Raw genomic sequence first — 16,377 nt, forward strand, 5'->3', positions numbered from 1 at the left:
TTCACCCTATCTATACCCTTCATAATTTTGTACACCTCTATTAGATCTCCCCTCATCCTCCGTCTTTCCAGGGAGAACAACCCCAGTTTATCCAATCTCTCCTCATAGCTAAGATCCTCCATACCAGGCAACATCCTGGTAAACCTTCTCTGCACTCTCTCTAAAGCCTCCACGTCCTTCTGGTAGTGCGGTGACCAGAACTGGATGCAGTACTCCAAATGTGGCCTAACCAGCGTTCTATACAGATGCAACATCAGACTCCAGCTTTTATACTCTATACCCTGTCCTATAAAGGCAAGTATACCATATGCCTTCTTCAGCACCTTCTCCACCTGTGCTGCCACCTTCAAGGATTTGTGGACTTGCACACCTAAGTCCCTCTGTGTTTCTATACTCTTGATGACTCTGCCATTTATTGTATAACTCCCCCCTACATTAGTGCTTCCAAAATGCATCACTTCGCATTTATCTGGATTAAATTCCATCTGCCATTTCTCCGCCCAATTTTCCAGCCTATCTATATCCTGCTGTATTGTCCGACAATGCTCATCGCTATCCACAAGTCCAGCCATTTTCGTGTCATTTGAACCTGTCTCCTCCTGTCCTATTCCCACAAAGTAATATTCTGGATTTACCTCTTTTATACCACAGGAAGCTGTAGCACTTGGTTATGATATAGACTAATAATCTGGAGGGCTGTAATAATGATCGGGAGACAAATCCCGCCACAGCATCTAGTTACCATATCCATAGAGATGATACTTTTAAAAATTCGAACTTCCATTTAATAGCTGAAAGGATGCCATGACAGGTTTTCATGTTTTAAGACTTTCAATGTAACAAATGACTAAAAGCAGTGTTGTCTGAACGTAACCTTTGTAGGCAACTTATACTTTAGCACTGCCAAAAACACACTTCATTGGTGTACTTTGCACTGTCCTTTTACATCAACATTCAATTCTGCTTCTTGAACCTCTTTCAACTTCATCTGTAGCTATTTCTGCGCCATTTATGAAAGACGTCTGTCTCCCGTTTTTCTTTTACATGTGCAGTGCATGAGAATTGACACTTGCCCCATTTTACTGGAATTTCTGCAGCTCCTCCATTGAAGAGTGTGGATGAGATCCTCCGTGGGAATTCTTCCCCGAAATTCCTAACCGTGGCCACTTAATATTCAAAATAGTTATTACGGTGGCACAGTGGTTGGTACTGCTACCTCACAGTGCCAGGGACCCGGGTTCGATTCCCGGCTTGGGTCACTGTCTGTGTGGAGTTTGCACGTTCTCCCCTTGTCTGCATGGGTTTCCTCCGGGTGCTCCGGTTTCCTCCCACAGTCCAAAGATGTGTGGGTTAGGTGGATTGGCCAGGCTAAATTGCCCCTTAGTGTCAGGGGGATTAGCGGGGTAAATATGTGGGGTTATGGGGATTGGGCTTGGGTGGGATTGTGGCCGGTGCAGAATTGATGTGCTGAATGGTCTTCTTCTGCACTGCAGGATTCTATGATTCTAAAAGCTGACAACTTGCTGAAATTAGGAAATAAAAGCTGCCTGAACTGAGCTGTGATGTTTTAATTTGACCAGAATTTAACCATCAGTATTGTTTTTATTTGTTAAACACTTGTCAATTCCAGCTGCCCTTGGAGAACTTTGCTATTGGACAAACTTGGCTCTTTTGTGAAACATGATTCACTTCTTTTTAACACAGTGCGTCCATGGAAGGATGCCATGCAGTTCCTCATGGAAGCGATGCGGGCTTTTGGGAAATCCTATTTTGAGCTTTCGTAGCATTTCTTGCCACTCCAGTACTCCCATTTCAGATACATCTTTGCTTCTCATTTCAGCTGTTGACAATCGTGCTCCGGTTGTTTTGTTAAACAGCTGAGCTTCCCCCTGAGGAACCGGTTATACAGTCAGTGCCCAACAACAGCCAGCAAAACACAGTCATTGATCACAATCTGTCACTGGTTTCATCTGTCAAATCCGTGGCGTGGTTCTGTTTCTGTGTCAGGGCTCCAGGGCATATCGCTAATTGCTCTGGACAGCCACAGTTCCAGTGATTCGTGATTTCCCTTGGAAACAAAATGGTTTGATCGAATCCTCCACCGGATGTGAAAAATGAATCCTAAAAAGGAGCAGCATTTTATTTTGCCACACTTATCCCTTTTACATCGGGAAGATTCCCAAATAAATATTTCACTGGTTAACTCAATCACTGAGCACTCTTTTGTTGGTTATGTTTTGTTTTGCAGGGGACTAGGTAGTTCAATTCTGGTCTTACACCCCTGCTACCTGGGTTCAAATCCAGTGCCTACAAAAGACCTCACTATATATTTTTCATGTAAATCCCACTGACAGGTTGCAGACCATGGTGCCATCAGTGCATTTTTCATGCACTGTAATAATTCCCTGTCTATCTTCAGGGAAACGTTCCCTCTTTTAGCTTCAAAAAATGCATTAAAAGCAAAAAAGTTGGGCAGCATCTGGCACAAAGGAAGCTGATGTGGTTGCTACTAGGGTTCAAATTCTGCATCAATTCTATAAGATCGTTCTCCTTTCTCAATAGTCAAGAATATTCCCCTGATTTTCATAGAATCCCTACAGTGCAGAAAGAGGCCATTTGGTCCATCGAGCCTGCACCAACACCAATCCCACCCAGGCCCTACCCCGTAAACCCACGTATTTAGTCCGCTAATCCCCCTGACACCAAGGGGCAATTGAGCATGGCCAATCAACCTAACTGGCACGTCTTTTGGACTGAGGGAGGAAACCGGAGCACCCAGAGGAAACCCGCGTGGACACGAGGAAAATGTGCAGACTCCGCACAGACAGTGAACCAAGCCAGGGATCGAATCCAGGTCTCTGGTGCTGTGAGGCAGCAGTGCTAACCACTGTGCCACCATGCCAGCCTTTTTTTCCCCCAGATTATGTTTAAAAAAAGGAACTTGCAATTATACTGTGCCTGTCACAGCCCAAAACACTTCCACAACCAATCAAGTACTTTGTGAAGTGCGGCCATTGTTGTAACAAGGAAACATGCCAGCCAAATTGCAGACAGTAAGCTGCCACAGACAGCAATGTCCTTATGACCAATAATCTGCTTTAGTGATGTTGGTACCTGGCCAGGAAAACAGGGAGAGCTGCTCTGAATAGTGTTGTGGGATTTTCTCTTTGCTTCCACCTGAGAGGACAGGCAGAGAGGTTCGACAACATGTCGAACAGTGTAGCATTCCCTCAGTGCTACACTGGATATAGTCTCAATATAGATTTTGTGCTGAAGGCTCCAGTGTGGGACTTGAACCCAATACCTCAGATGTGAGAGCTGGAAGATTCATGGAGAAACAAACAGAAGCATGAGTTAAAATTAATATTTACATTCGCCTCTCGATCCTAATTACCTAACCTGCTGTAAACAAAATACTCTGATTATGACTCATGGATGACAAAGTTGATTATCAAACAAAACCCTCATGCTGTTTGTACTAAAGATTTATCCTCTCTTTATACAGTAATTTCTGTCTTTAATTAGGAGGGTGTTCCATTTATGTTGGGCTCCCTGCTAACACTGTAGTATTGCTTCAGACCACTTTATAAAGAAGAGAGTGTGGTGACCTTATTATGGTGTTGGATAGTACAGAAAGAGCATCTTGATGTTGTGCTTGGAAAATCCACAATTCCTGCTTTATAATAAATTCACCCATTTTATTTCATTTGAAGAACATTTACGATTATGACTAAAGTTATGTAATCAAGCATTTTCCTGCGGGGGAGGGGGGCAGGGGAATAGGGGGGAGACACAGGGCAGTGGAGATGTGAAGATGTTTACTATGCTATGGAGCAGGAACCAAATGTAATGTCTTACTATTTTTGCAGATACTAATTCCTTTTGTGATTGTGATGTGTGCATTTGAAAGTATTCAAGTTTCAACTCGTTTGTCGTCAAACAGGTACCGCCAAGTTAAATTATTCATATGTTGTATAAGAATTTTTCTTTGCGAAGTACTTTTTGAAATGTCACTGAAATGCACTGCCAGTGAATCTTTAACATGTTTTCTCGTGTTCCTTCCCAATAGTCTCTTTCTCATTGTGCTTGTAATCTCAGACATCATGGCTTTGGTGAGTCGCTCGTGATACTTAAATGATCGAACCTGAAATTGAAATTAAGACATTATATAACGCGTATGAAAACCTGCTGGGCAGCGTTCCATTCCTGCTTGGGTTAGTGTGAGATAAGGGGTTGGAATTTCTAGTGCAGGCACAACCTACAAAGATGTTAAACCCAAATAAAAGCAAATTACTGCGGATGTTGGAATCTGAAAACAAAAATGCTGGAAAATCTCAGCAGGTCTGGCAGCATCTGTAAGGAGAGAAAAGAGCTGACGTTTCGAGTCCAGATGACCCTTTGTCAAAGTGCACTCACCTGGGGAAGTAGCAGCGCTCCAAAAGCTTGTGATTCCAAATAAACCCGTTGGACTTTAACCTGGTGTTGTGAAACTTCTTACTCTATTATAGATAAGATATTATTAAACTAGAAAGAGTGCAGAAAAGATTTAGTAGGATGCTACCAGGACTTGATGGTTTCATTTATAAGGAGATGCTGGATAGACTGGGACATTTTTCCCTGCAGCATAGGGGGCTTAGGGGTGATTTTATAGAGGTCTATTAAATAATGAGGGGCATAGATGAGGTAGATAGTCAACACCCTTTCCCAAAGGTATGGGAGTCTAAAACTAGAGGGCATAGGTTTAAGGTGAGAGGGGAGAGATACAAAAGGGTCCAGAGCAGCAATTTTTTCACTCAGAGGGTGGTGAGTGTCTGGAATGAGTTGCCAGAGGTAGTAGTAGAGGCGGGTACAATTTTGTCTTTTACATGGATAAGAATGATATAGAGGGATATGGGCCAAACACAGACAATTGGGACGAGCTTAATGGTAAAAACTGGGCAGCATGGACAAGTTGAGCCGAAGGGTCTGTTTCCATGCTGTAAACCTTTATAACTCAATGATTCTGTGCAACGTTACACTCAAATTTCATTAAAACATGGCCAGACATAAAATTATTGGAAATCAGTGTAAGCAAGTGGGGCCAAAGGGAGGCATAAACTCTGATTTTAAATGTCTTCATGAAAATAACAATTTGAACTAATTTAACCAGCATTTCTACTCATCAAACGCAGCTGATCTTCAGAGTCTGTAATCAGGAAAGGTTTTTACTTTTTAAGCTGACTTGAACTAGAATCATAGAATAGCTACAATGCAGAAGGAGGCCATTCAGTCCATCAAGCCTGCACCGACAACAATTCCAACCAGGCCCTATCCCCGTAACCCCACATATTTATCACACTAATCCCCCTGATATCCCCCTAACACTAGGGAGCAATTTGGCATGGCCAATCAACCTAACCCGCGCATTTTTGGAATGTGGGAGGAAACTGGAGCACCCACTCAGACACTGGGACAATGTGCAAACTCCACACAGACAGTCACCCAAGGCTGGAATCAAACCTGGCTCCCTGGCACTGTGAGGCAGCGGTGCTAACCACTGTGCCACCGTGCCATGACTGATGTCATTTTGAACAAACGCATTCAAAGAAATTATTCACCTCAGTAAGGATCTTTTCCTTTCAAAAAAAGACACCCAAATGCAATAAAGCACCAAAAAGATTATTTTATTTTCTGCTGCAGCTGAAACTCTGGTTATAATTTGAAGAAAGCTTACGTGCAAACAGGAGATCATGTATAGAGTTCTGTAACTTGTAGTTGGGGCCTGGCCACTATTCGAAGCAGAGGGGTCAGCAGATGGTCATAAAAGATCAGGAAGTTTAGGAACATTGCACCTGTGCACGCAACTCACCTCGTGCTTGGCATTCTGCAATCTTTCAGGCTGGCATCTGATTTGTATTCTGATTGAGGACGTATCCGGGTGCACAGTGGTTAGCACTGCTGCCTCACAGCGCCAGGGACACGGGTTCAATTCTGGCCTTGGGTGACTGTCTGGAGTTTGCGCATCCTCCCCATGTTTGCGTGGGTTTCCTCCGGGTGCTCCGGTTTCCTCCCACAGTCCAAAGATGTTCAAGTTAGGTGGATTGTCCATGCTAAATTGCCCCGTAGTGTCCCAAAATGCATAGACTAGGGGAATTAATGGATAAATATGTGGGGTTTACAGGGACAGGGCCTGGGTAAGATGCTCTATCGGAGAGTCGGTGCTGAGTCAATGACCCGAATGGCCTGCTTCTGTACTGTAGGAATTCTATGGTCTATTCAAGAAATTGAAGGCTCAGAAATCTAGGCTAATGCGTTCTTTAGTAAAGAAGTTTTAAAGGCAGGAACTGATTAGGATATTGTGCTCATTTAGCAGAAAAAAAGTCTTGGTAAGTTTTTACAATGCATGGTAATTTTAATGTTTGTTGTTAATCTGCTTTCACAGCATTTCTTCTTCCTGGTGAAAGACTATGGAAGCTGGCTGGACATTGGGACAAGGTATATCAATCTTTTGTATTGGGTTTAAGGTTACTTGGAATTTTTATTTATAGTATATATGTGATGTATTGTGTACACATTTTGAGATACATATCATCAAATCTTTCAAAGGAGCAACTTTAATTTCACCTTCCTTGATTCTCGTACACACACCCCTTGTCACCACAATATTCCACTGCACTAATATAAACATTGGCAGAAAATGTCTACAATGCTGAGGATTAAACGTCAGTTTCAGCTGTCAAAGAGGCTGGTTGTTTGTCAAATTTAGCATGCTGCGACACGAAACTCCACCACGCTTGTTTTCATTGCTGACGACTCAGCTGTGTAAGTGGAGTCATGTCAGAAGCACTGCATTGTCCATCTTGGATATCACGCTAGGCTTCGTATGAATGTGAATTGGTTTTAACAAATTGTCCAAACTCTCTGAAATTTCAGATACCAAGGCTGTAAATGTTGCCTAGACTAAGACACTTCCACAACACTTTAAAAGTAGCTAAGTTCTATGATTTAAAAAAATTCATTGGTGCAACATGGCCGTCGCTGGCTGGCCAGCATTTATTGCCCATCCCCATTTGCCCTTGAACTGAGTGGCTTGCTATGCCATTTCATAGAACCCCTACAGTGCAGAAGGAGGCCATTCGGCCCATCGGGTCTGCACTGACCACAATCCCACCCAGGCCCTATTCCCGTAACCCCACATATTTACCCTGCTAATCCTCTGACACTAAGAGGCAATTTAGCACGGCCAATCAACCTAACCTACACATCTTTGGACTGTGGGTGGAAACCGGAGCACCCGGAGGAAACCCACACAGACATAGGGAGAACGTGCAAACTCCACACAGACAGTGACCCGAGGCTGGAATTGAACCCGGGTCCCTGGCACTGCGAAGCAGCAGTTCTAACCACTGTGCCACCGTGCTGCCATTTCAGTGGGCAGTTGAGAGTCAACCACATTGCTGTGGCTCTGGAGTCGCATGCAGACCAGACCAGGTAAGGACGGAAGATTTCCTTCCCCAAAGGACATCAGTGAACCAGATGGGTTTTTCCCACAATCGACAATGGTTTCATGGTTATCGGTAGATTCCTAATTCCAGATTTGTTTTATTGAATTCAAATTCCGCCATTTGCTGTGGTGGGATTCGAACCCGGATCCCCAGAACATTAACTAAATTTCTGGATTAATCATCTAGCGATAATACCACGAGGCCATTACTTCCAATTGGTATGTTGTCCTTTATCATTACTGCTTTTAATCATAGTGGCCCACACCTAATATACCCTAGATATGGTATCAAAAAATGTAAACATACCAAATGAAAGCACGCATTCAGTAATCTAAATATGACCTTTTTATCCTTATTGATCCTCCAGTTTGCAATATCCTCGAGCCTAAACTTTGTCATAATGTTTGCAAACTTCAGTAATTGCTCAAAACATTTCAGTCGTCTGAATTAATGAGAGACTATCATTTTCTATTTTTAGGTTTTCCCAGTTAATTAAACCCTTGAGTTGAGATGTGGCCCTTTCTCCACCTTGGAGCTATGGTGTCAGTACCCCCAGCTAGCACAGTAACAGCACTTCAATCACAAGGATTTAATTAGTCAGGAAAGTTAACAGCCTGTGGTAGCAACAGTCCTGCTTTTCCTCCCCCCCCCTCCCCCCTGCCCCCCATCCCACATTTTATTCTTATCCAATTCCCTCCTTTTGCGGTTGCATCTGATTTAACCCCAGTCTACCATAGCCCCACTGTCACTCTTCCATGTGCTGTTCTCCATGGCTGTTAATCTGAAACCAGAGAATTGCCAGTAGTAACATGACCCCAGTTTTGGAGAATTAGAAATATTGAGACAACAACAGCTTGCTTTTTATGATGTACAACATAGAACAGTACAGCACAGAACAGGCCCTTCGGCCCACGATGTTGTGCCGAGCTTTATCTGAAACCAAGATCAAGCTATCCCGCTCCCTCTCATCCTGGTGTGCTCCATGTGCCTATCCAATAACCGCTTAAATGTTCCTAAAGTGTCTGACTCCACTATCACTGCAGGCAGTCCATTCCACACCCCAACCACTCTCTGCGTAAAGAACCTACCTCTGATATCCTTCCTATATCTCCCACCATGAATCCTATAGTTATGCCCCCTTGTAATAGCTCCATCCACCCGAGGAAATAGTCTTTGAACGTTCACTCTATCTATCCCCTTCATCATTTTATAAACCTCTATTAAGTCTCCCCTCAGCCTCCTCCGCTCCAGAGAGAACAGCCCCAGCTCCCTCAACCTTTCCTCATAAGACCTACCCTCCAAACCAGGCAGCATCCTGCTCAATCTCCTCTGCACTCTTTCCAGCACTTCCACATCCTTCTTATAGTGAGGTGACCAGAACTGCACACAATATTCCAAATGTGGTCTCACCAAGGTCCTGTACAGTTGCAGCATAACCCCATGGCTCTTAAACTCCAACCCCCTGTTAATAAAAGCTAACACACTATAGGCCTTCTTCACAGCTCTATCCACTTGAGTGGCAACCTTCAGAGATCTGTGGATATGGACCCCAAGATCCTTCTGTTCCTCCACAGTCTTCAGAACCCTACCTTTGACCCTGTAATCCACATTTAAATTAGTCCTACCAAAATGAATCACCTCACATGTAGCGCCTCTAACACAGGAAAAACATCGCAAAGTGCTTCACAGAAGCGTTATCAAACAAGATTTGACACCGTGCCACACCTGGAAATATTAGGAGAGCTGACTCAAAAGATTGACCAAAGCGATATGTTGTAATGAGCGTCTCAGAAAGGGAGAGAGTAATCGAGTGCACATAACTTTGCAGGCAGGGTTGTAATCATACCACACCTCAGGGGCACCAATGAAAGTTGCTTTTTGGCAATTGGGTTAAGAGTCAGTATGTTTAACAACTGCTGTGTACGTTAACAACACCTTCAAGGCCAACACAGCCCAAAAAGCTTGTTAAATTTTATCAGGTGAATTTGGATATACTATTGACTTTGGCCAATTGCGTAAAGGGGGCAATATCCAATCAGCTGCTTGTTATACCTCACATCTAGTTTACATTTCTAAAGCCTCTGGTTCAAAGTCATCCATGGTCATACACTTACTCCCATTGTATTTTTGTAGATTTTGGTGCAAAATATCTTGTGTATTTTTCTCTTACATTGGATACCTTTGGGTATTGTGCAGGTGGGAGGAAGCTGCTGACCAACTCTTTCTTCTTCCAGAATCACTTGCCCAGAATGTCAGGAACCGTCGTCCTTGGGGAGAGGGCGGGGTGGTTGTGGAGGGTGTGGGGATAATGGTTGCATAATATGGTTGCCTGCATATCTTCGTTCTGCAACATCCTCCCCCTCCCCCCCCCCCCCCCCCCCACCCTCCACACACACACACACACACACACCAAATTGACAGAGGAGAGGGGGCGGGGGGGGATGCACCCCTTTCTTGAACACTTTTGTGCAGGGCCATCCAATAATCAGCTTCTAAGAAAAATGGCCGTGCCAACACTAGACTAACTACTACTTTAGACACTGGGCCAGCTTCACCTTAGTCGAAGCCTCGGGAAATCCCAGGCAATGAAACGGTGGGGGGATGGGGGGGGGGGGGGGGGAGGGGGTTGGCTGATGTCATGGGTTCTTACCTCCTTATTCCTACCCCAAGCCCAGCAAATGAGACCCATCGTGGCATAATGTCAAAATAAAAACAACGTCTCTCTGCTTCTGCTTCTGTATAATGATGATTGAATTGCAAACAGTCTTCTACAAATATAGCCCCGGGCATTGTTTTTAGTACTGCAGTGTGCATGCATTAGTATCACTCATGTCGGTGCATGACTGTGAAGAGAATTGCTAAGAAAATATCTGAATCTTGAAAGTCTTTGCCTGTATAAGTGGCACAGCTCTCTTGCCCTGTATGCCATGCACCATTGTAGAGTGAGAACTGATCTGTAAACCACTCACAACTCATTGAAATTCACCGCTGGATATGGGAAGTGTAATGCAGACTAGTTTCAGGGTAAACATATTCCTGCCTTCCCCTTGGCAATTAATAATGCTGCTGTCGCTGCAATAGCCACGATATGCTGGCTGATACAATCTGGCATTCTCAGATCATCACTCTTCATGGACACATTCATGTGTGTTGTGTCCAGTTCCATTGGTCAGAGGGTCTAGTATGACCAGCTGAGGAGGAGTGAACTGACTCCCCTCTAATCAGCGTCCATTGTTGGTCACAACAAAGGCTTAAGTTTCTCCTTCACAATGATATGCCTTTTCCGAATCATAGAATCCCTACAGTGCAGAAGGAGGCCATTTGGCCCATTGAGCCTGCACCAACCACAATCCCATCCAGGCCCTATCCCTGTAACCCCACGCATTTACTCTAGCTAGTGCCCTGACACTAAGGGGTAATTTAGCATGGCCAATCCACCTAACCTGCACACCTTTGGAATGTGTGGGAGGAAACTGGAGCATCCGGAGAATCCAAATGTATTTAACGATCAGTGAACAATAAGAAGTCAATCAAACAAGGTTTTCTTGAGTTAAAGAAAGAACAAATTTATTAATAATTAAACCCGAGGGGGGAGAAAACAATGTGACATCAAGCATTCCGCTCTCATGTGGACATTTGGGCACACATGCGCACGCACGCATACAAAGTTATCAGAATATACGGTTAAATGTCCTTTGATTCTCTTTGAGGAGTGGATTTGTAAGCGTCATGGCTGATCTGCATTTCTTGGTTTCATGGATGTGGTCAGATGTAGAAGATGTTGCAATTGTTACGACTCTCAGTTCATTGACAAGCTTCTATTCAGGGTGCCTCCTTAACCGGGTAATACACTTGTTCTGAGAGGGAGAGAGAGAGAGCTTTCAACTTGTCTCTGCAATCTCTCTGCAATGATGGTAGCCTGGCCTGTTTTCCTTTGATTGTTTCCCTCCAGTGCCTGTCTAATTTCCTTTTGAGATCATTGATAGTCTTCCCTCCCACCACCCTCATGGGCAGCAAGTTCTAGGCAATTGCCATTTGTTGTGTAAAAGATTTGTTTTATACATTCCAAACCCCCACTCCTGCCCACTCCAACATCTTTTGTCAAAAACCTTAAACCTGTGTCCCTTACTCCTTGCAAGATAAACAGATGAGAACAGCTTTCCTTTGTTTATTTTATTTGATCTGTCATAATCATGTGCACCTATTAAATCTCCCCTCAACCTTCCTTGCTCCAAGGAGAACAACCTCAGTTTCTCCAACCTAACCTCATCTAAATTCCCTCATCCCTGGAGCCATTGTGTTAAATCTCCTCCGAACCCTCTCAAGGTGTCAGCTGACTGTCAGCCTGTGGCTAATCTTTACATTTGAGTTGATGTATTCAGTTTGACTGAGTCCAATCCTGTGACTGTTCACAGGTGGACAGAGTCATGGACCACAATCAGAAATAAGAGCCTGGCTGGTTTTTGGCCCTATCAGTAGCTCTGCAATACAGAGGCCATTTAAAGAACAGCCAACATCACCCCAAAAATGTCCAGCTAACAGCACAGACCGGAGTGAACCCGGAATCTTCCTGCTCTATTTGACCTGGGTTAGATGTTACATTTATGTTCACAGCCATCAAGGAGCCTCAAGTCATAATGTTGACTTATGTTTGCCAAGGGCGGCACAGTGGTTAGCACTGCTGCCTGACAACGCCAGGGACTCAGGTTCAATTCTGGCCTCGTGTCACTGTCTGTGTGGAGTTTGCATGTTCTCCCCGTGTCTGCATGGGTTTCCTCCAGATGCTCCAGTTTTCTCCCACATTCCAAAGATGTGTGGGTTAGGTGGATTGGCCATGCTAAATTGACCCTAGTGTCAGGGAGATTAGCAGGGTAAATGTGTGGGGTTACGGGAATAGGGCCAGGGTGGGATTGTGGTCAGTACAGACTCGATGGACCGAACGATCTCATTCTGTACTGTAGGGATTCTATGAAGGAACTGAACCGGGTGTTAATAGATTGGTATTGGGCAGTTATTATCAGTGTCACGGTTTCCTGATTACATTTGATTTTGGGGCATTATCAAATCCAGCTGATGATACACGTGGTTGTGTAACTGAGCAGGCCTAGGTGGAGACGGCACTGTCAGAGCAGGTTCTGATTTTATAGCTCTACTGTGATTTTCACAGCATCTTTATTATATGTTTACATTTAAGTTAGAAGCTTGGTATAGTGAGGGGTTTTTAAAAACACGTCTGGAGTGACCACAAAGTCTACCTTTGGATCTGCAGCGGTTCATTCAAACAATAGTGTGAATACTAAGCGCAATGTTATCCGTACCCCTGTGTCGCATCCCTCAGCCCTAAATGAGTTGTCAGTGGTGAAATGCAGTGTACTCTTAGTCTCGTTCTTCAGAGAGACAGTGGGGCTAGGCATTTTTTTTTTCCATCTTCTTCAACCGCTACTTAATTGTAACAACAAAACTCTTATCTTGTGTTCAAAACTATGAGACAAGATCCTCCAAAAACTGTTGTCGACGCGATGAACTTGCAAACAGTAATTTTTGTAAAAGTTGTTCTGGCCTGGCAGATGAGAGATCTTCCAGTTTCAAGAAGGGAAAATCCCAGTGGGTTCATCAAGTGTGAGACCTTTTGTGATGTTAGTGTACCTTTCAGAAAGTTTTTTAAAATCATGATCTTTGCAGCTCTCACAGCTTCAGTGATTCTCATTGCTGTTGAGCTGTCTACCAGATGTCCTTTTATTGCTCCTTAAGTGGCTTAAATTTGGGGCCTCAGGTACTCTGAGATTAGTTTTATAACCCTGCATTGTTAGGAGGAAAACTGGTTGGCAGGTCAGGTGACTGGAACTCTTTCATTTTCAGTTTGGGCTGCAGGTTTGAGTTTTAGAAGGGACAGCAAGCTGAAAAGAAGTCTCTCTCTCTCTCCCTGGTTTTGGAAATTCTGAGGGGTAACTGAAAACCTTCCTGGAGTAGAAAGTCTGTTGTTGGTGGCTTGACCAGAGTTTATCTGGGTCTGGGAAGCTGGTCTGACTTCAAACTGTTCTGGGTGTGTCAAGAGGACTAGTAAAACTTACAAGACTGAGAGTTTTCAATTCTCCAACCAAAGGATCCGATTCCAGTATCACGCAAGCATTAGTCTATGTTGTGTCAAACTTGTTTAAAGGGTTTTGTTTATGGGATTGGATTGATTGGAACACCTTGGATATATTTGTTAAGGGTTATACATTATCGTGGTTGTTTTGTTTTTGTTTGTAATTGATAAAGGTTATTGCTAATTTTCTTTCCATACGTATTAACTATATTCTTAATTAAACTTTGTTTGATAAAAGCTCGCTAGTGGGTTATTTGAATCATACCTGAAGTGAAACATATCAAACTTATCCTAGCCAAATTCAAGATGCAAAACTTATGGCCCTGGCAGGCTCCATAAAACACTTTGGAGTTTCTGATCTGAACCATAACACTTATTTGCAGCAGAATGTGCAGGGTGACCATTTAACATAAAGGGTACAAACGTCTAATGTGTTTATGTCTCATTTGGGCAGTGATGATGCGCTGTATGTATGTGGGGTTTTGACCTCTCAACAAGAGAGGCAGATCCTATCCAAAGTAGTTACCCTAACATCATTTAGCCAACATTAATTCTCCACATTGCCTATAAGACCCACAACAGAAACATTTAACCAGATTTGCTCGCTTAAGTGCAAAAACAATGTTGACTCTTCAACTTATGAAAAACAAATAAGTTAATTGATCTTTTCTTTTGTTACAGTATCAGTCATTACGTCATTGTCATGTCAATGACCATTTTTCTCATGTTCCTGAGTCGCTTGGCTGAGACCCTGACTACCCAGAGAATTGGACTGCAAGAGAAAATTAAGCAACATTTTACATAATTGTTGAGCAGCCTGGCTGATTAAACTGGACTTGCAATGGGATACTGCATTTTGGGTTAGATTAAGGCAGTGACACAGTCCGAGACTGATCACACAGGCCCTCTGTCCTAACCCTCTTGGTGTACCATCTTGGTGTACCAGATGGTATTATCAACTGGATACATGAGTTAGTTATTCCAGCAGCGGAAAGTGACCAGAGATTTGTAGTCATGTTGTTTTTAATACCAGTCAGATGCAAAATTACATGAATGTGCAGTCGTCTTGAACATGAGCACTGAAAACAAGGTTAATAACTCGATCCTGGCAACTTTACTGCAAACCAACTTTAATCTGGCTTTGGAAGATTTGAGACGGAAGTAAGCAAAACCTGGCGTAAGCAACTTTCTCACAATGAGCTGTTTACAGTCAGTGGAAAGCACGCCAGGACATCGGTGTGCCATTTTCAACTGGATTAAACCTCCTCCAGTTTTGTACGTGTGTTTGGCTGCATGTGGCAGTGAGAAAGTTAATGGTCAGAGCCAAAAGCTGAAGTTGTAATTAAGTGGTGAAGGGAGCAAGGTTGTGGATGATTTGCCAGATGGAAATCTGGAAAAGAAACGCTAATTTTAAAAGGCAAGAGAATTCCTGAATTGGGAAAGGCACTGAAGGGGTTATGTGGTACCTACAGTTATTTTTTTTTCCTGATTAAGGTTTTTATTTTTGCAATTATTTTAATTTAATGGAATCGAATTTGTGCTACTTGCTGTTCTTTATTCAAACATGCTGTTTCAGGTGAATTTCAGGGGTGTGGCAGTAGAAATAGAACCACAACTTTCACGTCTGGCGTCACCTTTTAATTAAATGGTGTTAACTTGATACCATGTTAAGACACAACTATCTCGCCGTTAAATGCATGCATTAAACAGGCAAATGTGGCTTCTGGGATTTTTGTGCTGGTGTAATATAACGACCAAATGTTGCATTTCACTTCAATGTTGCATTTCAAGTCCATAATTGTCACTGTAATGAAAATTTTCACTCCATCCAGTATGCCTGAAGTTTATAATAATCGTGGTTTGAATATGCTGTACACAACTTGAATATTTATGGATTTGTTATACAATGTCTGTGACCCAGATTTTTATGTAATACGTATTTTTATTCATCATCATCTGATGAGTGGAATATAAAGAATGGGAAATTGGTCTGTTGAATCTCATCCTTTTGAGTGCATTAATTCCCTATTCAGCATCTAGTTACATTTTAAAAGGACCTAATAATGTTTACCTCTCTTGCCTGGTTATCTATCTTTAAGTAAATAAATATTTCTTTTGATACCTGTTCTAAATTTCCTCCTTTTAATTTATATCCTCCTTTTAATTTATACCCTCCTCCGGCTATACTTTCCATCTATACCTTGAAATCATTGCTTGGGCTAAACTTACCTGTCATTTCAGAGTATGTAAACTTCAGTTGTGGAGCTTAAACTTCTTTAATCTTCTATTTTTAGCTCATCCCCTTTGTGGTGGGCGTCAAATTTTGCAACTCTTTTCATTAATAAAAACATAAAATGCTGGAAATACTTGACCGGTCTGGCAGCATCTGTGGAGCAAGAAACAAGGTGAACATTTCAGATCACTAACCTTTTGTCAGAAGGTGATGAAAGGTCTTTGACCTGAGATTTGAACACCGTTTCTCTCCTGACCTGCTGAGTATTTCCAGCATTTTCCATTTTAATTTAAAATTTATCACAACTGTGGTATTTTGCTTTTGTGCTCCTTAGTTAAAGTTTATTTATTAGTCACAAGTAAGGCCTACATTAACACTGCAATGAAGTTACTGTGAAATTCCTCTAGTCGCCACACTCCGGCGCCTGTTCAATGACCTAACCAGCACGTCTTTTGGACTGTGGGAGGAAACCGGAGCACCCGGAGGAAACCCACGCAGACAACGTGCAAACTCCACACAGACAGTGACCCAAGCCGGGAATCGAACCCGAGTCCCTGGCGCTGTGAAGCAGC

General features: G+C 43.0%; 1 protein-coding gene across 14 annotated transcripts in view; it reads left to right on the forward strand.

The window, feature by feature from the left end:
• pign (phosphatidylinositol glycan anchor biosynthesis, class N) overlaps positions 1-15,698 on the forward strand; it is a 122,217-nt gene extending 106,519 nt beyond the window's left edge. For 4 of the 14 annotated variants that reach the window (XR_013495673.1, XR_013495672.1, XM_078199925.1 and 1 more), the window contains 4 exons: positions 3,870-3,943; positions 4,070-4,112; positions 6,422-6,474; positions 14,254-15,698. Coding sequence is in view for 9 of the 14 variants with exons in the window: in XM_078199925.1 (XP_078056051.1) it covers positions 3,870-3,943; positions 4,070-4,112; positions 6,422-6,474; positions 14,254-14,377 (294 nt within the window). In the remaining 5 variants the exon portion in view is untranslated. Of the gene's footprint in view, positions 1-3,869; positions 3,944-4,069; positions 4,252-6,421; positions 6,475-14,253 lie in introns of those variants that run through there. The other 10 variants (XM_078199907.1, XM_078199898.1, XM_078199981.1 and 7 more) reach the window with 7 other exon arrangements.
• Positions 15,699-16,377: the final 679 nt, after the last annotated feature.

Source organism: Mustelus asterias, chromosome 2 (assembly GCF_964213995.1).
Source record: "Mustelus asterias chromosome 2, sMusAst1.hap1.1, whole genome shotgun sequence".
NCBI lineage: Eukaryota > Metazoa > Chordata > Chondrichthyes > Carcharhiniformes > Triakidae > Mustelus > Mustelus asterias.